Raw genomic sequence first — 22,663 nt, 5'->3', positions numbered from 1 at the left:
CATTTGTCTGAAGTAAATGTTTACAGAATCATGCTACATATAAAAGGCATTTGCTTCTTAAGAACTGCAAAGTACAATATTTATTTTCTTACGAGTAATGGAATACAAATTTATGAGAACACAAGTGTGTGCATGCTTATGTTCCTAACAAGAAAAAGCACTTTATATGTAGTATGATTCTGTAAATATTTTACTTCAGACAACTATTGTTCATTAGATATGAAAATATTTTTAAAATTTAAAATTATAAGATACAATTGTTTCAGTTATTTTTAAACCTGAAAACTGATATTTGCCAACATAATTAATTACAGAGTAAAAATGTGCTGTGGGAGTAGGAGCCATGTCCAGTTGTGGTGGGGAAGAAGGTAGGAGTGAGAATGATGTGGCATAGGATATGGGCAGAGAGAAGGGAGAAGAGGCCGTGGGCGGAGAGAGGGGAGAAGGAGGTAATGGACAGAGCGGTAAGAGAGGGGAGGAGGAGATGTGCACTGATATAGTAAGAGGTAGAGCGGTAGAGATTGACAGAGAAGAGGAGGGAGGAGGTGTTGACAAGAGACATTGGGGAGGTGGAGATGAACATAGATGGGGGGGGGGGGGGAAGATGGAGACTGACAGAAAGAAGGGGGAGGAGGAGATTGTGCAACGTATGTGACACACATATGCATGTGAAGCCATGAGTAAAATGGTAGTAGATTACAAAAATGGATGTATTTACACATATATGTACATATCTTTCACATTGCCTCCTAAACCCTGTATTGATTTCAACCAAACTTAGTACACATTCCACTTATTGTCTGGAAAGAACCATATATCTCCCATTGTGGTGGGGATAGTTGTGAAAACCAGGTGATATAAGAGATGGACGAGAAAGAGGAGGAAGGAGGATATGGATAAAGAGAGAGGAGAGGAGGAGATGGACGGGGAGAGGTGGCAGGAGGAGAAGGACATGGAAAGGGGAAGGAGACAATGGACAGATTGAGGGGGGATGGGAGATGGACAGAGAGAGTGGGGAGGAAGGGTAGGTGTCAGAGCCAGGCAGAAGACTGAGAGGAGTGCAAAAGGAAGAGGGAGTCAGGAGGGAGAGGGAAGAGGGATGGGTTGTGAGGAGGCAGATGGGTGAGGTGCAGTGTGAGGGGGTAGGTGGAATAGGGGAGAAAGAAATAGAATGGGGAAAGCCAGATTATGAGAGCGCTTTAAATTTTTCCTGATTATTTTGATGAAACTGCAGCTCTTAGAAGATACCTGGGCAACATTGGGTATTGAGTTAGTATATTGTGTAGTCAAGGTACAATAAGTACTTTAAAATTTCTGAACAGGAACTCATAGTGTGTGTGCAAATGACTGTGTCTTGATATCTGGATAGGCCTCTTCTTACCATACAGGTTTACTTTAAACAACAAGCAGTGGTACCCCAAAATAGCCACAGCATAACATCTTGTGCACTTCATGTGGTGCAAAATTTGAGATAATCCCTGGAGCAAATTGGGCTGAGTTGAGTCTCTGTGCAAGTGTCATTGCATACATTACATTACATTAATGCATGTTCCATAGATGTTTTTATGTTATTACTTCATGTTTGAAAAATCATCTGTTGAGTAGAAGAAGTTGTCATTCATAAATTCTTTTAATTTATTTTTAAATGTTGGTTGGCTATCCATCAGACTTTTGATGCTATTTGGTAAATGATCAAAGACTTTTGCGGCAGCATAATGTACCCCTTTTTACACAAAAGTCACATTTAAAACAGAATAGTGAAGATCATCCTTCCTTCTAGTATTGTAGCTACGCACTTTGCTATTATTTTTGAACTGGGATGGGTTATTAATAACAAATTTTATAAGTGAATATATGCATTGCGAAGGTATTGTGAATATCCTGAGTTTCTTAAATAAATGTCTGTATGATGATCTTGGGTGGGCTCCAGTTATTATTCTGATTAGACACTTTTGTGTAATGAATACTTTTCCTCTTAATGATGAATTACCCCAAAATATGATGCCATATGAAAGCAGTGAATGAATATAGGCATATTAGACAAATTTAATGATATGTTTACCCCCAAAGTTTGCCATAACCCTAATACCATAAGTTGCTCAACCTAACTATTTCAGCAGATCTTCAATGTGTTTCTTCCCATTCAATTTCTCATCAATGCACACACCCAGAAATTTTGAATATTCTACCTTAGCAACAGACTTCTGTTCAAAGACTATATTTATCAATGGTGTTATGCTATTTACTGTAGAGAACTGTATATACTGCATTTTCTCATCAGAGAACTGCTTAATAACTTTTTGAGAAACATTATTTGCAATATCCTCAACTAATTCCTGTTTGTTGTATATGATTGCTATACTTGTATCATCAGTAAAAAAGAACTAGCTCTGCATATTCATGAATACAGAGTGGCAATTCATCAATATATATTAAGAACAATAAATGTCACTGTGGGACACCATTGTTGATACCTACCCAGTTAGAGGACTCTGCTGGTTTTTGCAGACTACCTGTACTATTAATTTCAACATTCTACAGTTGAATATGAATTAAACTGTTTGTGAAGTTTCCCACTCATACCACAATACTTAAGTTTATCTAGAAGAATTTCATGATTCGCACAGTCAAAAGCCTTTGAGAGGTCACAGAATATCCCAGTGAATGATATTCGGTTATTCAGAGCCTTTAATATTTGATCAGTTAAATCACATATAGAATTTTCTGTTGGAAAGCCTTTCTGAAACCTGATTGACATTTTGTTAGTATTTCATTTTTACAGGTATGCAAAGCTTCTGTTGAATTCATTACTTTTCCAAAAATATTGGGTAAAGCTGTCGGAAGTAGGATTGGGCAGTAGTCTGCATAACTCAATTATCTCCAGTAATTTTATAGGTTTTACTTTTTCTAAGACTTGAACACACATCACTGGACTTTGATATATATTTTACTCCTTTTCCCAAATTTCAAGTAATTTGTTTTGCATACATTTAGTATCACCCTCTTAGCATTGTACCAGGAGTGAATATGCAATAGGACTTTGTCATTAGCTATTTACAAGGATTCTTTTTGAGCACTTTTTATCACACTGCTGTCGTCTGTGAATATTCTGGCTGTAGCTACGTTATCTGAGATGTCTGTGTCATTAATATAGATGAAAAACAATATGGAACTTAGAACACTGGCTTGTGGTACTGCCATTTGAACTTTCTTCTCATCTGATACTAAACTGATTTTATGACTGGGGTGAGTTGACCTAAGTTTTATGATCTGTACCTCAAAGAACAAAATGTTTTCTGGAATAATGTCATTATTGTTCTGCCTACAAAAGGACTGCCTACAAAATTGTAGACATACCAGTCTCTTCTCCATAATATATAAAATATTTAGTAAATCATCAACAACCACATAACAAACGTTGAATTTTAATGATATGCAGTGATACCTGAAAATTCACCAGAAGCACTAACTCGTCTGTTTCTGGAATGGTTATCAATTATCTTGGCATAGAGCAACTCTGCAGCATAATTTGGATCATTGTCACTATTATCTACAATAGGGGTTCCCAAATTTTTCCTCTGATGTAACACTTTGAGAATCCTGATACTTGGAACAACATTTAGTTTGAAGAAAAATACATTTTAAAAAAATGAGAAAACTTATTTTATTCAGTGATTACTTCAATTTTAAATCTAGCTAATAACACAGAAATCATAATAAATTTTTAAAAAATTATTAGTATTGCGAAAATGTCAGAAAAACCACTGTTATTGATAGTTTTTCATAGAGAACATATTCACTGCACAGAACACAGTTTTGGGAAACCTTACTCTACACAAATACACAATTCATATTATCCCACCTGCCAGCAGGAATTTGTTGATCTAACTATGATAACTGTCTCCCACCATGTTGCAGAAGGTAATGTTTTTTCACACCAAATTAATTTCTCCAATTAATGATTAGACTTGAGGCAACGTTGCAAATATATCTTTCCAGTGTCATAAATACTAATTCTTTTTTGTAAACTGATATCAAATTACTCTTATATGTTCTGTGAAAGTTATCTAACAATCTTTGTGTGTAGGTTGTTGACCAAATGTAATCAAAGCTAACAAATAGACACAGATAGTTCTCAACTGCTCGGTATGTTCATATGACTCAACACATTTGTACCATCTGTAGACAAAAATAAAGTGTCATAATCAATTATTGCTCACTTTTACTTCATTATATATGTCAATAGTACATTTGATATAAGACAAGTCAAATTAGAGGAATAGAGTGAGTGAGTGAGTGAGAGAGAGAGAGAGAGAGAGAGAGAGAGAGAGAGAGAGAGACAGACTGAGACTGCAAACTCCAATTTGCAAATTATAATTTAAAAATAATAAATTAAATAGTAAACGACATTAAATTAAGTAATAAAAGTTTACAATAATTTGCATTTTAATTTACAAATGCTGTGGTTTGTAATTCAAGAATTCTTTTACTTAGTAAAAGCAATGTTCCATCAGAAATGAAGTAAGTCTACTTTTAGATGAATTTTTATTTTGAGCCTGTTTTAAGACATGGAATAATTTAACTGTTGTAAGTGGAATACTTTTCTAATACAGTGATGTTCTACACTGAGATGTGTTATATCATGTGTACATTTTTGTATGATGTTATGTTTACTTTCTTTATTATTATTGTGGTATAAACACCTTTTGCATAGTTTATAGTGATGATGTGTCAATCATTTATTCATCCCTAATTTCTTTGTAAATGGCAATTCACTATGTGTATTGTAGAATATCTGTTAAAAAAGGTACTTTGTAAATGTCATGGATGGCTGTATGGAAACAGCCAAATGATAATAAGTTCTTGAAACAAAGTTTTAAGTCCTTGTTATATTCTTCATGTGCTAAAACAAAACCCAAGTAGTCAACAGTGATTTAAACAAATTACTTCAGTATGGACTTATCTTGGACTTATCTTCTAAAGAAACTCAGCTCCCAGTGAAAAAGTCTTTAGGATACAGTATAAGCTGTCACAGTGTCATACAGTGTCCAATTAAATTACTCTACAGCATATTCCTATAACTTTAGTTTTCAATAATGCATTGTCAACATCAAAAATTATATCAAATTCATCTATAAAAGAGGAAGAGTGGAAAGTAATTTGAACACTGCTATTTCTCTATTTATTATTACTTTATTTAGTCAAAGCCAGCTGTGAATCAAACAGATTGCAGTGGCTACTACTGTTTCCATGGACGTTTTGTCTGCCATCCATTGAAATGGTGGTATCATCTTCAAATAATTTTCTTTTCTTCAATAAAATTGTTTACATCACTGATTAAAAGGAGGAACAACACATATTCTACAGCAGAGCCCTGTGGTAAACCATACTTAATTAGTGATTTATTGTATTAATATGTTTATGTTATAATGACATTTTCTTTTATTGCACAATGCATTACTATAACTATTATCTGCCTGTCTTCTAGGTACAATCTTATTCATTGGTTTGGGATACCTGTGACACCATTCTAGCCTGAATTGTGGATAAAAATGTCTGTGTCAGTTATGCTTTTGAAAGATATAGAAAAATGCCAGAAACATGTTCTCTGTCATCCAGTGTCTCAGAATCAGAATCAGAATTTTTATTGTCCCATATCATACAGAGATAAATCACAAGTACAGAGGACTCGTCAGTACTGCAATTACAATTTATGTGTATTACAGAAACAATAATTATTAATTTACAGAGGCTGTGTGTAGCCTAACAATAGCATTACTGTAAAAATAGTGAATAATTATTACATTCATTTATTAGATGTAAAACTTCTAAACTTAATTAACAAAACATTTCAGCCACTTGTTTTCTTGCTCATATTGTCATATTATCATTAAGAAATTCTTCTAACGAATAATATCATTTCTGTACTAACAATTGTGATAGTTTTTACTTTAGTTGCCCCATCTCCATGCTGAAGATTTGTTTCTTTTTTATAATGTTGTAAATTTTCATGCCCACATATTCTGGGGTTAGTGCAAACAGCTTTAATCTATGAGTGGGAAGCGTGAAATTCTCCTTGTTCATAGTACTGTATTGATGTTTAAAGTTATTGTCCATGAATAACTTGGGATTACTGTATACAAAAATAATCAGTTCATAAATCAACAAACATGGAGCACTTAATATTTTTAAATTTCTTAACAGTGGACAACAGAATACTTTCAGTTTGGCATTAAACATATTTCTAACAATAGATTTTTGTAATTTTAAAATTCTAGTCATTTTGTTTTTGCCTCCCCAAAAAATAATGCAATACCTTACAACTGATTCAAAGTAACCGTGGGAAACTATTTTCCTTGTCTCCATGCTAGTTGAATATGACAGAATCTTCATTTAAAATGTCAGGCTGTTTAATTTACTTGCTAAATACTTTATGTGTGGAGACCAGGATAGATTTTGATCCAAATGCATGCCTAAAAATTAACACAGTCCGCTTCTTTTCAGTTCTTGCTTTCTACAACTAATGTGGAATTATTTTACCTTAGAGTTTTTAATTTGAAACTGCAGCAAATGTGTTTTCCAAATATTCAATTTTAGCCCATTTAGTTGGAACCAGTTTTCTAAACAGTCTAATAGTTTTGTGGCAGTTTAAGGAATTTGTTCAGGGTCATTGCTTTCAACAAGGGCAGAAGTATCATCAGTCAACAAAACTGAGTTTGAATTTATGTTCAGGGGTAGATCATTTATATAAAGTAAAAACAAAATTGGACCCAGAATTGAGCTGTGTGGAATGCCTTGCAAAAATAATCAACCATTTAGAGAAGGCATTTCCCTTACTTGATGATTTAACGGAAGTTTCTAAATACTAATTCTTAGCTGCTGATGTAGACTTGGATTTGCTAAAACCACATTCATTTTGTTAAAATAATGAAATATTTGTAATGTAGCTTTGAAGGATAGTATAGAAACTCTTTTAGTTGTTTCAGAGAAAAGAATAATCAGTTCAGATACTGGATGTTAACTGATTACATTGAGTAGGATGTGTGAACTATGTACATTAATGGTTTCATTTTAACATCAGGGGCTTTATAAATTCATAATCTGAAGAATCATCCAACCCACACAAATATTAGGTTTTGAATGATATTATTAGCTTGACCACTGTCAGTTTAACATCTTCAAGAACCATAGATATAAGTAAAGTATTTAATTTTTTTTTATAAAGCACATACATCTGTTTGCTTAGTGCATTTACATTAACTGATGTGCTATAGCAAAATACTCGTTAAATTGATCAGCCATATCTCCTGAATCTGAGAATCTGTTTTTGATACTAGAAGATGAATATTTTTTGATCTGAAACATAGTGCCATTATAATAGCTTTCAGCTTCTTTCATCATCTTGTTGAATATCTGATATATTTGTTTCATATGGTTTCCATATTCTGAAGTAGTATTATTGCGTTTGATGAATGAGCAGAGAAATTTTTTCCTGCTGGAATTTCTAAGGCCTATCATCATCCAAAATTTATTTTCAACCATATTAATTCTAGATTTTTTCATAGGAAATTCTGTTGCAGAATAATGCACACTTTGGAAGCAATCAAACATATTATTTATTTCAGTTTTACTGAAAATATCCTCCCATATTAAATGCTCTGAAGTTGTCATCACAGAATTCCTTATGCTTGATATTTTTAGTCTGTCTGTGTTTAGCTTAATTGACGTAAGCTAATCTTCATGATCACTGTAACCCAGCTTTATTATGCTACTTTTATTGTTAATATCAATCAGCATTATAAAAATTTTGTCAAGTGCAGTTTTACTTTCGGCAATAATTCTAGTTAAGGGTTAACCGCTGCCATGATTCCAGAGCTATTGACTGTATTAAAAACCTCAGTTCTTCTGTCTGAAACTTTCTATTACACTTTACACTATTAATCAGCTTCTTAAAACTTAGAGCAAATGTTTTCCAGTCTCCATTTTGAGATCTATAAAGTGTTTCAACTATTTTATTGAAATCCAGTAAAATGACTATAGTCAAACACAGTTCAAAATCTTTGTCCCTAACCAAACTTACATACTTTTTATGTCTGTAAATTGTAAATAATCTTTCACAAACATAGCAGGAACTGATTTCTACTCAGGAGAGTACAGGGTAATATCAACAACATCAGAAAATGTATGAAAGGAGTAGAATTTATTATAAATAGGAGGGTAGGTCAGAGAGTGAGTTGCTGTGAACAGTTCAGTAAAAGGGTTGTCCTCATCAGAATTGACAGCAAACCTACACAGACAACAATAGTTCAGGTACAAATACCAATGATGCAAATGGAAGATGAAGAGATAGAGAAAGTATGTGAGGATATTGAATAGGTAATTCAGTATGTGAAGTGAGATAAAAATCTAGTAGCCATAGAGGATTGGAATGTGGTTCTAGGTGAAGGAGTAGAAGAAGGTGTCATGGGAGAATATAGGCTAGGTGGTAGAAATAAGAGACAAGAAAGACTAATTGAGTTCTGCAATAAATTTCAGCTATTAATAATGAATACTCTGCTCAAAGATCATAAGAGTAGGAGGCATACTTGGAAAAGGCCAATAGATACAGGAACACTTCACTTAGATTACATCATAGTTAGGCAACAGTTGTGAAATCAGGTATTTGGTTGTATGACGTACTCAGGAGCATATTTAGACTCAGATCACAATTTAGTAATAATGAAGATTAGGCTGAAGAAATGGGATATGGAAATACTAAGAAATGATTAGAGATGGATGACGTTCTCTCAGGCTATAGATACTGCAATAATGAGATGCCAATTCAGCCAGAAGAAGGCAATCACAGAAGTAGGAAAGAAAAACATAGGTACAAGGAAGTACAAAATTGTTCAAGAAAATTTAGAAAAAAGGAATACAAGTCATTTAGGAGTGAAATAAACAGGTAGTGCAGGGAAACTAATGTGAAATGGCTGCATGAAAAATGTGAAGAAATAAAAAAAGAAATGATTGTCGTAAGGACTGACTCAGCATATAAAAAAGTCAAATCAGCCTTCAGTGAAATTAAAAGCAGGGCATGGTAACATTAATGGTGAAATTGTAATTCCTCTGTATAGGTAGAAAAAGTACATTGAAGGCCTCTATGAGGGGGAGAACTTGTATGATGACTTGATAGAAGAAGAAACAGGAGTTATTAGGGAAGAAACAGAGGATCCAGTGTTAGAATCAGAATTTAAAAGAGCTTTAGAAGACTTAAGATCAAATAAGACAGAAGCGATAGATAACACTCTATCAGAATTTCTAAAATCATTTGGAGTATTGGCAACAAAACGACTATTAACATTGGTGTGTAGAATGTATGAGACTGGCAATATGCTACGAGACTTCATTAAAATATTATCTACACAATTCCGAAGACTGCAAGAGCCTAAAAGAGCAAGAATTATCGCACAATTAGCTTAATAGCTTGTACATCCAAGTTGCTGACAAGAACAATATACAGAAAAATGGGGAAAAAATTGAGAATCTCTTAGATGACGATCAGTTGGGCTGTAGAAAATGTAAAGCCACCTGAGGGGCAGTTCTGACCTTTTGGTTGATAATGGAAGCAAGACTGAAGAAAACTCAAGACATGTTCATAGTATATGCCATGACAGAAAAAGTGTTCAACAATGTAAAATGATGCAAGATGTTCAAAATTCTGAGAGAAACAGGAGTAAGCTATAGGGAATGATGGGTAATATACCATTTGTACAAGAACCAACAGGTAACAATGAGTTAAAGACCAAGAACAAAGTGCTCGGATTAAAAAGAATGTATGAGAGGCATGTAGTTTTCACCCTTACTGTTCAATATATACAGCAAAGAAGCAATGATGGAAACAAAGGTTCAGAAGTGGGATTAAAGTTCATATCAGTGGTAAGAGTCACTTATGACATTGGTACCCAAAGTGAAAGTGAAGGAGAATTATGGGATCTGTTGAATGGAATGAATAGTCTCATGAGTACAGAATATTGATAGAGAGTAAATCAAAGAAAGATGAACATAATTAGAAGTATCAGAAATGAAGACAGTGAGAAACTTAACATCAGACATGGTTATCACAAAGTAGATGAAGTTAAGGAATTTTGCTAGCTAGGCAGCAAAATAACCCATGAAGGATGGAGCAAGGAGCACATGAAAAACAGATCATGCATGCAATAAAGACTACATCATTTACAACTGAAGCAGATTTTCAATCTAATTTCTTGTTTTAACTAGGGATTTTGCCAGCATGTTGAAAGATGTTGCCCTCATAGTTGACTTTTTGTTCACATGAGAAGTGATCCCACATCCATAACTGTTAGCAAGAATCAAAATCCTTCTCAGGCAATTAGAACCTGCTTCACATTGACTGTTACTTTGTGGTACAGTAATGGTAATATGTGGGATTTGAATATCTTCATGTTGAGGTTTAGAAGTACTATTGTTTTGGGGAATAGCTATTGCAGCCAGCACATGTTTCAGGTACCTTCAGTATTATTTATATAAGCGATACTAACCTTCATAGCCAAGGCCACTAACACATGCCTGTTTGATGGCACATGTCTTAGAGGTGTGGCAGTTTGAATCCTGATGATGGATGAAATTTTCACTGCCAGTATTTGGCTGGCAAGGGGAGGGGATGTGATTCTTTAAAGATCCTGATCACCAGTATTTGCACAAATGTCCTGTATTAAATTCCAGTCCTCTCCACAGTATCTCATGAAGTGGGGACATGTAACACTGTTGAGGGTGATTTGGTCATTGGATGGGGGACATTTGCTTTGGCAGCCCCATTGATGCTATTTGAGAAGGGAACCTCTGTGCCAGCTCTGGGTTTCACCCTCCCCCTTCTCTCAATACCATCATACAACACAAATATAACATTACAGTATCCATGCATCCATTCCACTTACCTACACTCCACAAGTACACATATGACACACCGCTCACATATCCACAAGGAAAGAGGTCAATATGCATGTAGGAAGAACACACTAGCCACTTGGCAGCTGAACCCACTCTGTGAGATTTCCCAGCCACCAATGCCATACAACATTTAATTTTTTTTAATATAAGTAATATCTTTACCAGAGTTACTGAGAATTTCATATCTGTTTGCAATTGAATATTTGTATTTGATATATTCATACTGCTGTCACACTTCCAGAAAAATTTTCTCACATCATTTCAATAGTGGTTTCGTATTACTATATCCAAAGTGACATTTCTGTGGTTTTGTTGTATTTTTACAAAGGGTGTTACTTTTGTTTCCAAAAAAGTCCTAGTATCTACAAACACCTCACTGTTTGTTTCATAATGATCTTGTCTATTTTGTTTCTTGAGTTTGTCACATATATATTTTAAAGCATGTGCCACTTCTAACAGTAATGCAATCATTTCATCTTTGCATTCCTTGTAATTTAGTTTTTTGCATGACCCACATTCATTATAGCTTTTATAAAAACATAACTTTTGCGTTCAATTTACATCTAAACACCTGATGCCAACTTTCACAATTCATGAAATGATGTACATGCTCCACATAAGATGTAACATTAAAAATATTGTGGCACTCTATTCTTCTTTCCACAAGTTTCTAACAATAAAACATGCATCTGATCTTTTAGAGATATGACGCAGTTTCTCATTTGTGTTATGTTCATCTGGGAGCTAATGTACGCACAGTGTCAACTTCACACCATCTTGCCATCAACTACACAGTAAAATTAATTTGAAACTCAAAACAGAGCATGGGTCAGGCATACTACCACTTAGAAAACATATGCCACATAATGCTCTTAAATAGCCATTGAAAACATTATCAATTACATTATTTATTATATTATTAAATAATGTATTTGTAAAACTGTATTGTACGCTAGGGTAAACAAAATGAGGTAGCACTGTTTTAAACAGAGTGGCCTTGTATTTTGGAAGATGGAGGCCCCAGTTTTCCTTCAATCATCCTGATTTAGGTTTCCACTGGTTTCCCTAAATTACTTCGGTCAAATGCTGGAATGGTTCCCACTATACGGTCACAGCTGACTGTTTGTTTGACTCATGTCATATTACACCTGTAAGTATGTAAATTTCTGTATATGTGGATACTTTTAATTTTGTTGTTCTTAAATTGTAATAAAAAGGCTTGTCCAATATCCTCGTAATCAAAGAGAGCTGTGGATGAATAAAACTACTACTACTACTACTACTACTACTATTACAAAAACTGTTTTTCATATGAATATTGTCAATTTAAGGGTTGGAAAGTACTACAGCTTGGAAACAATGGATTGTGTTTCAAGTTCAGAGACACTGTTGCAGTAATTCCAACATTTAAAGAATATGTACCTACTAAGTGAGTCACTGGAAAAGTCAATAACTGACACAATTTTTAAGAAAAACTGAAAATTTACAAATTTCACTTTGGAATCATTCAGCTTTAGCTTCGATTAACTAAACACAAATAAGGAAAATAGGAGAAGCCGATAATGATTTGAAGCTTTGAATCATTTTGTGAGGTTTGCACTTGGCACTGTACCTCCTGCAACAGCCAGGGACCAGTGTTAGAATCCTGGTCCAATGCAAATATTTGCTCATATTGGACAAGTCGAAAGGGGATGAAATTCTTGAAGTTACCACCCCAACATTTGCTTCAATTGAAATGGGGAACTTACATGTATGTTCTTGTGTGTATGTGTGGGTGTGGGTAGGTGGGTGGGTTGGTGCTTGTGTGTGTCGGGGGGAGGGGGGGTGGGAGGGGGGGGGGTGTTTAACATATAATTTTCCTTCTGCTGAATGCCTTCAATATTCAGAGGGTGTCTGTGATTGCTCACTCAGTTATAATCCACCCATAAATAATTTCCCTTACTGTACTATTAGAACACTTGTTGCTCTCTTTGAAAACTGTAGTAAGCAGTATTTGCATTTCCAACAGTTGATAAAATGGTATACAAAGACACTGAGATCACAGTAATATTTTCTGTCCATAGAATTAATACTGCTAGAATTTCTGGCCTAAATGAATACAAATTACATCATACCAACACACAAGTCACTTTTATCTTCATGTAAGAAAACTGATACACCAATCACAGATAAAGTTTTACTTCTAGATTAAACAATGACGTATTATGTATAACAATTTAATATGTGATTATTTAATGATTTTTCTTAAACGTGATAGTGAGTTCTAAGTCATTTCTTGGTAGGAATTGAAGTAGCTATTAGCAGAATATAAGCTGCATTAATTGTGTTCAGTTTCTTCATTAAAATAGTGACACAGTATGATAACTGCACAAAATGACTTGCAAATACTGTATGAAATTTGCCTGATGTTAACACTTTCCAGTTAAATGACTGACACATCCTTTTTTCTTTTTCAGGGGACGTACCCCAGACTGGTACAATAAAAGCTATGGACATATTTGCGCTATGTACCTAACCCATATTAGGTGTTCATTCAAACATAATAGTGATGGGCCTGAAAGTAAAGTCTGAGAAGTAAAACATTGGTGTTCACTGAAAAACAGTATTTTTAGTTCTTGAAGTTTGGATGCTGAGTTCTGAAGATTATTATGGGGCTGACATTCCATCAGCCTTCCAAAATGGCTAATTAAATGTACTAAGTGTTAAGAATTCAAGAAATTCTTGAAGTATTCATGATTATGTGAAGTATTGGTTTCTAAATGAGTATATAGAGTATTGTTTATGATATAATTGTGGTGCTTGTTTCTAAAGCCACTATTTTCTTCTTTGATGCATGCAGGTATAGAATTTTCAACAGGAAGCTGTTGTGGCATACATTTGCATTTAGTTTTGACACATTCCAGACTGAGCTATTGGGCTAAGAAATAATGAAATACTGTAGTTGTTCCATAAACCCATTTTTCATATGGGTTACATTGTGCATCATGCTCATGGGATCAACAGAATTAGTTCCTGTTGAAGAAACTGTGAAATATTCAGATTTAAACCTGCTTGTGCTCAACCTTGTTCCTTGTTTTGTAGTTTGTTGTTGAAGGAAAGTATGAAATTTATATAATTTATTAAGCCTGCTAAGTGGTGTTGACATAGAAACCCATATTATAAGAGGGTGACTAGAGCTTTTGAAAATTTATTTGGCAACATAAATAATTTCCTCTGTGAGTAGAATACAGTATAAAATCTGTATTATACTCTGGATATCATGTAGATCATTTATGGGATAACATACTCCAGAATAAATTAATTCTGTCAATATATATATATGTGTGTCAATATGTATATGTCAATTGTGTCAATATGTATTACATGTTGTAAAGATATATTTGAGTCAAATTAGTCTTTGGACAAGAAATGATTCATTATTTACAGGCACGTTTGTGGACTTCTGTGTGTATCTGAATAATTATGCATGTTGACATTAGATGAAACATCGGTGTTACAACAATGTTAGTGATGATGTAACCAAAATAATTATAACATTAAGAACACATAAATAATAATATCAGTAATAGTAACAATAACAATAATAATGTAATGAAGTAAACTTTTTGTTTTATGCTTGTTTTTCCTTCTAGAGAATGCCTGGGGGTCAGAAAAACCAATGTGTGTTTCATAGTCTTTTATGTAAGTATGACAATTTTGTATAAACAGTCATAATTATTATTCTTCCGTAAAACTGAAGTAAATGTTATTTTGTACACTATATGCTAAATGTAATATTTTATACAAATATTAAAGTGAGAAGTGAAAGCCACAGTGCTTGGGATTGTATCAAAGATCTATTAAAATATAAGTAAGAATTATAAAATCAAATTCTTAGGTATCTGTTGATCAGTAATTACTCACTGTTAACCAAAAAGTCATGAAGTATTGGAAATTATATTACATAAGCAACAGTTCAGTTTGGTAAATTATGATAGTTAGGGCTTAACATAATATCAAGAAATGAAGAAAATGATTCAGTCACTATTGTTTGGACAATACTGAAAATATTTATAGATGTTTTAGATTAGTACCAGTGTATGGATGTTTAAGAATTAGATGAAAAAGACATGTCTAATGCGCCAAAGAAATATTTGTGACTCTGAAAATTGTATGTTATAAATTATATGGTAGTAGTAGTACTAGTAGTAGTAGAAATAGTAAATGTGTTCAACTGTATGTGCTGATGTGCTATTCACTAATGACATGTGCAAACTTTGATTTCTTAAGTTTCTGTGGTTTTTTCTGCTGGAAGTACTGCATTCTCCTGTAAAAGTAACATGTTCTCTCAGTTCAGTTTCCGTATCTGTGACATAGCCATATTGTCTTTTCATTTTATAATCACTTTTCATACCTCACCTCCTTGGCAAGTGCTACAGCACCAACAAAATTCTTACATGAGCATATTACTTATCCAGTAGGATTTAAATAAATTATTAGTATGTCATATGATGATCAACATAACATGTTAACAAGAAATTTATGAAATACTTCAGCAGATTATAATGACCCATGAAATAGTCTTGTCATAAAACCTTTGGTAAGAATATTTTTGAGACCATTATTGACTTATTGGTTAATACATCAACTCTGAAATAAAGGGAACAAAAGTGGAAATTGAGCTCTCAAAGTAAACAGTAAAATAAATATTATTCATTACAACCCATAAAAATAATTGCAACTGAAAGCATTGTAACTGCAACAATATCTAGTAATGTCATGCATAAGAATTATGTGCAATTTATAAAGTAAAGTTTTCTTCACATACTCTTTGTATTAGGCCTAGTATTACCATCCATCTGTACAATACAAAGCCTTTCACTTGTCCAATTATAATGGTAGAATTTACCAAACATTTTTGCCTACTGTCAGTACTGTCATTCTGATTAGTTAATTATTTGCCTTATTGTTTTTAGTTTACATGTTCCCATTATACATATATATCTCACAAAAACTTAGAATACATTAAAAAAAACATATAACTTATAATGTGTTGTACTGACAAAGAGGAATGTAAATTAAATGGTAATTATTAACATGTTTTTTGTGGTTATGAAAAAAATATGTACCTAACAATCTGTTCTTGTTATCAAGATCTGTTCATTACAACAAGTGATCTTGGATGCTATTTTCATTCTTCATTGGACATGTTTCAGATTGTTTAGAATTGCCGTTACCTTTTTCTGATTTTATTTCAGTCAGTAACAGTTCTGTGATGATTACCAGAATATAGAGCATAGAACGTAATATAACCTTTACCAAAGAAAAAAGTTCTAACTAAAAAAAGTTTGTCAGATGATCGAAGGAAACAAAATTTCAGAAATGAGTACAGTAATTCTGAATTTTTATGAACAATACTGTCTAGATACAATGATGATTTTTTTAAAATTATGACATTGGTTCACTACATATTTTTGCTACTGATATTATCAGATCAAATTTATAATTTGTTATGAAATGATGTAATAAATAACAAAATCATTATGTATTATAAACAGAATTATTAGCAAAAATAATGTCATAAATACAGTCTAATTTCATTTCCAGATTCATTGTGCAGCAAAGTATAAGTAACTGGAATTAAATGATGGATATAATTTACTTTTTACAGTAAGCTATGTAATCAGCATGAAAACTATTTATGGCCATCCATTTTATTTCAACATTCATAGTGGCTAATCTCAGAAATACATCACTTCTGCTGAAAATTTTAAGAAAATCATGAGATGAGTAAGAAAAGAAACTATGATAGAAGTGATAGCTTTAATTCATTAGTTGTAATAGGCCACCATATGTGGAGCAAATGTGTCAAAATGTTTCATAAACTGATGAGTAATTGCACATGTTGGAAGGTTACTGTAACAGTTTTCATTTTATTGGCTGTTTGGTCAATAAAATATTCATCAGATGAAGGAAGGTGTTGTAATATTGATTCACAGTCAAACAATGATGTTTTAATATTACTGAAGGCTTTTATTATGTTCTTAAGATGCCAGATATTGTGGCAGAAGCACTGCATATTCATTCACATGTGAATACTGTATTTCTCTATGATTTATGTAAATGTCATTGGAAGACTGTAAATTTAATGAGATTAGTCATCTGCAGGCTCTGTGTTAGTAAACAGTACTCTACACTTTTAGATGCAATGAGTTCAGTCTGTTAATGAAAAAATAATCTGCATTGGTGAAGTGACAGGTAATATGTCCCAATCTGAAATACCCCTCATACGAAAAATACTTTTTTTCAATACTTCTTTGGAATCTTTTGATAATCTTTCTTCTCATAAATGTTGGTTAAAAATGATGATGCACTTGCTCAATATTATGACTCACTTACACATATCTCCTTGGTTTCATTTTTTTCTCTGTTCAAAAGCCTGGCATTCTCTTTAGCATTTTACTGAATTTATTGTTTCAATTCAAGTTATGACACTCAAACCATACAGATTTTCTCTTACCACTCTGATAAATAATCCTGATGCAGATCATATGTATTATCAGTATACAATAGACTAATTTGAAGTATGCACTCTGATAAAATGCCAGCAACCAAAGTGGTTTTCTTTTCAGCACCAAAGTCATTTAATCCTGCCTTGGCCACATACAGAAGAGATCTGTCTTTCAGCTATGTAAATTACATCTGTCTTTTGTGTGAGTTTAGTTTCTCTTATCATATCTCTTGTACTTTCCTCCCATCCTCTGCAGTTGCAGTATCAGAATCTTACCACGTGCTACATTTTCCTATAGGCCTACTGACCGATATTATTTCTCTTTCTCTCATTTTTCAAGTCTTGGTTACATTTTACTTTCCTGTTCCCCTTATTCTATCTTACCTTTCCACATTTCGGCATCTAAATCCTCCTCCCACATCTTCAGTATGTCTTTACCAGTACTACTAACTGTATATTTTATATGAGCTGACTGTGTTAATACTAGTAGATTGTTATGAAAATGTTGTTTTAATATAAGTTACTGCTCACTTCAGTGTTGAGATTTGTATTGAGTTCTGTTGCCCCATTTTACCTGTAGGACTGTACTTGGCTTTGTCTTCAGATTCTTGCCTTAGAATCTATGTCTGATTCATGTTGTCTTAAGCTTTCAAGAAAAAAAATCATTCCAAAAGCTTAAGCTACAATAGCTACTTTTAATTGTTTCTGTTGTCCATGTTATTTGTAATTACCTAAGATATTAATTTGTACAAATGCAGATAAATGTGAATCAATGTGACCAAACTGAATTTCATGTAGTCCCTTTTGAATACTGTTTGGATGTTTGAAGTTGAAAGAAAGAAACTAGTCACTGTTGTTACTTTTTTTTAAAAAAGTTGTAATTTTATTTTAGTTGATAAGACACTTCAGAAGCTATTGCTGTCTTGTGCATAACTAAATGCTCAAATTATTTGTTGAATCGCAAATAATATAAAAATCTATTATTGCCATGCCATCCTAAATAGCAGTTACAAATCAGATTTCTTCACTGCTATACTCTTGTTAGAACATCACAACTACTGTATCTGTATGAAACTATACAATGACAAATTTTTCCAATAGGCTTCTTGAGTAAAGTGTGCATATAAAATACAGATGTTCATTATTTACTTTTACATGACTGTATCGTAACAGAACATTCAGTAAGGAATTGTAAGAAATTGTGCTAGTATTTGTAAACCCCACCTATCTGCCTGACTTCACTGTACCCCATTTGTGGCAGCTGGCTGAGGTTAGTGTGTGGGAAGCATATTATTAGTTGTCAGGATGAAGGAAAGCAGAGTCCATTGTTTTATAAGGTTCTTGCACATGGCCTTTTCTATATTGGCAGGGCTCTGGTTTCTTCCTGCAGGTTGGAAAAAGTGTTAGTTTATAGACAAGTAAATTGGCAACCTACATCACATTTAATAACTTATGTGCATTTGATTACATTATTTATTTTACAGATATGTTTTATTTACATACTTGTTAATGTTACAGTAATGTTTTCCCTAATTTACACTTTCATATTTGATAGAAACAGCAAAGAAACCAACTTCACACACCCTGTTTGTCAGTTTTCAGTTCTGTCTATGAATTCCATAATTTTATTTTAACCTCCATCATAAAAATATATATGAAGTTAACTGTGGAGGAAAAAGGCTTGCCAACTATCTTCATTTAAGAAACATAAATTACCGTCAAACAGAAATATGTATATCAACAGCTGTGCAAGAGTGACCATTATCTATAAATATCAGCTTATCAAAGTATTGTAACACATTAACTTCATTCATAATTTACAGTCTTTTACATGCCAAAATGACAGAGTAACTTATTTTTGTATAATGTCTTTGTAAATATGATTATGATGATGGTTATTATTGTTGCTACTACTATCCTTACTGTGAAACATGTTAATGTTATATGTACACTTATTTGGATGTTACTGTGTCATAGTCATAAACTATAAAATGCTACTGTATGAACTGGAACAAACAAGTGTAAAATTAACAAAATTGTGCATTTCTCTATGTACCTGGAAAGTATAAAATATAAATGTAATGTCTCCATATATTGTTTTTCATTATTTACATGAATGTAGCTCAGACAGTCAATACCAAAACAGTCTTACCTATTTGTATTTTCAATTTAAAATAAATCGGTAGGTCCCATATGTGAAGATACAATGCTATTGGCTTGGATTTGCAGTATGATTATCTTCCGTCCAATTATGTGCATCTTCATTCATTACAACTAAAAAAAATATTTAAAATGAGACAAAAAAATTTGGAGTGATTTGCACCTTTAAAATAACTCTTCAGTTTCTGACTCTAAACTGTAAAACTGGCATTTTCATACATATAATTATAATCTAGGACTCTGCAGTAATTGAAAGAGTTAGTGGACATTTTGTAAACATTGTTCCTCTGGTAGGTATGATGATAAACAAAATGTTTCGATCAAGCAGAAACAGCTTAAATCAGTTGCTCCTGGTACCAATGGTAAATGGTTGAGGCATTTAATTCATCAAATGTTAGGTCCTTGCCTTTGTCCAGCTCAGAAAATTTGTTGAATACTACGAGTCACTGAATATCTGCATCTAGTGAACATTCCAGGTATGAATCTGCTAAGCTTATTTATGAAAGCAAGTACAATCTGTGAGCTTGGCTAGGTCAGTTTTTGAAAACAGGTACCATTTGCTAGTTTGGATAATAGCTCTTCTAGGGCCATATAGGATATAAGTCGCCTTTTAAAAAGCACAACACATATGGGGTGTGTCACTTGATTTGTAATATTTTCACTACTGCTGTTACCAGTGATATGACAGGAATAGCTCTATCATCTATTGAATTTGTAACATACTAAGGTTTGCTTTTACATCATCTTATAAGGTAAAGGAATTTTAGCAAGTTTGAAAGAGTTTAAATGGTGCTAATGGCTTCTTAGTGAAGTGAGCTGCAAACTTATCCACAAATATATGGCTCATTGTTAAATAACACTGAAAACTACTTACACCACTAATATGGTGCTTGGAAAAGTACATTATCTAATATTAAGTTTGGTAATGTCCTGAGTTATAAACCGAAAGCTATAAAGATGTCAAACTTGGACATATTTCCTATTGTGGGTTTGTTGGCTACTATGACGTGGAGTAACCCAGACACATTCCTGTAACATGCTTGAATGTTGATTACATGTTAAATTGTGCTGGATTAATTTCCTTTGCCTACTAGGTGACAATATACATAAGAGATTCTAAATAACAGTAGGTATATAGCTTAATAAATGGATTATTCAATGATTAAAGGTATCATATAGAACAAAAGGGAAACTGTATCTGTCAGTCAGAAACAGTTCTGATGATGATGCTATAGAACACTACAAGACATACTGCAAAATATTAAAAATAGTAATATATATCAAAGCAAATACATTACAAGAAAAGATAATCACATCAGATAACAAAACAAAGAAATTATGGAAAATAGTGAAGAAGGAGACTGGTAACAACAGGCATGAAGATGGGTAAACAGCATTAAGAGTAAATGATACATTAGTAATAGATGTGTCTAGCACTGCAAAACTTTTTAACAAACATTTCATAACTGTTACTGAAAAGATGGGGTTGTCCAATTCAGTAGATGCTGCCATGGCGGTCTTCAGACTAGAGTACACGTAACTTCACTGGTGTAAATACAACCCTCACTACTCAAGCAGGAGTTATGTCCATCATAAAATCTTTAAAATCAAAAACTTTATTTGTTATGATAAAATAACAATAACATTAACTGAAGAGTGTACTTCTGAGTTTACTAACATATTAAACTATCTGTGTAACCAACATCAGTGGAATATTTCCTGAATGCTTGAAACATGCTGAAGATAAGCCTTTCCTTAAGAAAGGAGATACAAAAATACCATCTGATTTCCATACAGTTTCATGTTTGCCAGAATTATCAAAAATTTTAGCAAAGGTAGTAAACAGTTGGCTTCTTAACCACCTGACAACAAATATTATATTGTCCGAGTCTTCATTCAGATTTATGAAGGATTCTGATACTGAGAAAGCTGTCTACACATACAGTGGAAAAGTGTTTAATTCATTAAACAATAAGTAACAGGCTACTGTTTTGTGATCTGTCAAAGGCATTTGACTGTGTAAATCACAACATCCTTTTAAATAAATTAGAATATTACATTGTAACAGCAAATGCTACAAAATTGTTCAATTCCCATATCTCTGACAGGAAACAAAGGGTGTCATTAGGAAGGAGACATGAATTAATCCATCAGGGATCATCCAGCTGGGAACTAATTACATGTGGCATCCCACAAGATTCCATCATATGGATCTTGCTTTGTCTTGCATATATCAATGACCTTTCATCAGTAACATTACCAGATGCCAAGTTTGTTTCATTTGCAAATGTACAAACATTGCAATAAAACACAAATCTTCTGAGGAAGATTGGTTGATGAAATTTTCAGGGACATTAGTAAATGGGACCTAGTCAGTTCTTTGTCACTAGTGGCCAGTTTTGCAATCTCAGATTAAATCCAGGGATAGCTAACTGAGGAATAGGTTAACCATAGGTTAACTTGGAGTATGTGTCGTATGAAACCATTTTATTCCCCAGCTAGTTATTCCTGGAGTAGCATTTCCATCCAGTTAAGTTGGCAACAACATAAGAGCACACTGGGTATTTTCATGTACATCATTTCATATTTACTGCTGTTGTCATGCACTGAAATATCATGTCTAACGTGAGCGATAAGTGTTCCAGATCACAAAATTATTCATTTGAGGATTTTTTGAGGTTGGTAGATACTGTAAAAGAGTACCAGAGTGTAGAAGAAAACACAGAAACTTCTATGGTCTCATTCAATGAAAACATAAGTGCAAAACATTCAACTAAGTTTGTAGGGTACTTGTATGTATAACAGTATAATGATCTATTGTAACATTATCTAAAGGATCAGATATTTCTTTGACTAGTAAGAGATCTTTCTAGATTTCCAAATAAAATATGGGAACAAATATGCAAAAGTTTCCATTCATAAATAAATTCACACAGATGGACAGAGCAGCTACAACAGACATATGATTTTTTCCCCAAGAAAGAAACACGTAAATATTATGCCCAGGAAAGGTAATAGAGGCTACAGATCGTTGGTGCCCCGCATGTAGAACATAAGTTCCAACTT

General features: G+C 33.2%; 1 protein-coding gene across 1 annotated transcript in view; it reads left to right on the top strand.

The window, feature by feature from the left end:
• The window catches only part of LOC124722314 (rho GTPase-activating protein 7), a 558,315-nt gene extending 544,759 nt beyond the window's left edge, over nt 1–13,556 (top strand). The window contains exon 20 of the mRNA XM_047247494.1: nt 13,404–13,556. Coding sequence (XP_047103450.1) covers nt 13,404–13,518 — 115 coding nt within the window. The 3' untranslated portion in view covers nt 13,519–13,556. The remainder of the gene's footprint in view (nt 1–13,403) is intronic.
• The last annotated feature ends 9,107 nt before the right edge of the window (nt 13,557–22,663 follow it).

The sequence above is a fragment of the Schistocerca piceifrons genome, chromosome X (assembly GCF_021461385.2).
Source record: "Schistocerca piceifrons isolate TAMUIC-IGC-003096 chromosome X, iqSchPice1.1, whole genome shotgun sequence".
Taxonomy (NCBI): domain Eukaryota; kingdom Metazoa; phylum Arthropoda; class Insecta; order Orthoptera; family Acrididae; genus Schistocerca; species Schistocerca piceifrons.
Note: the sequence above shows the minus strand (reverse complement) of the source record. Positions and strands in the feature narration are given on the sequence as shown.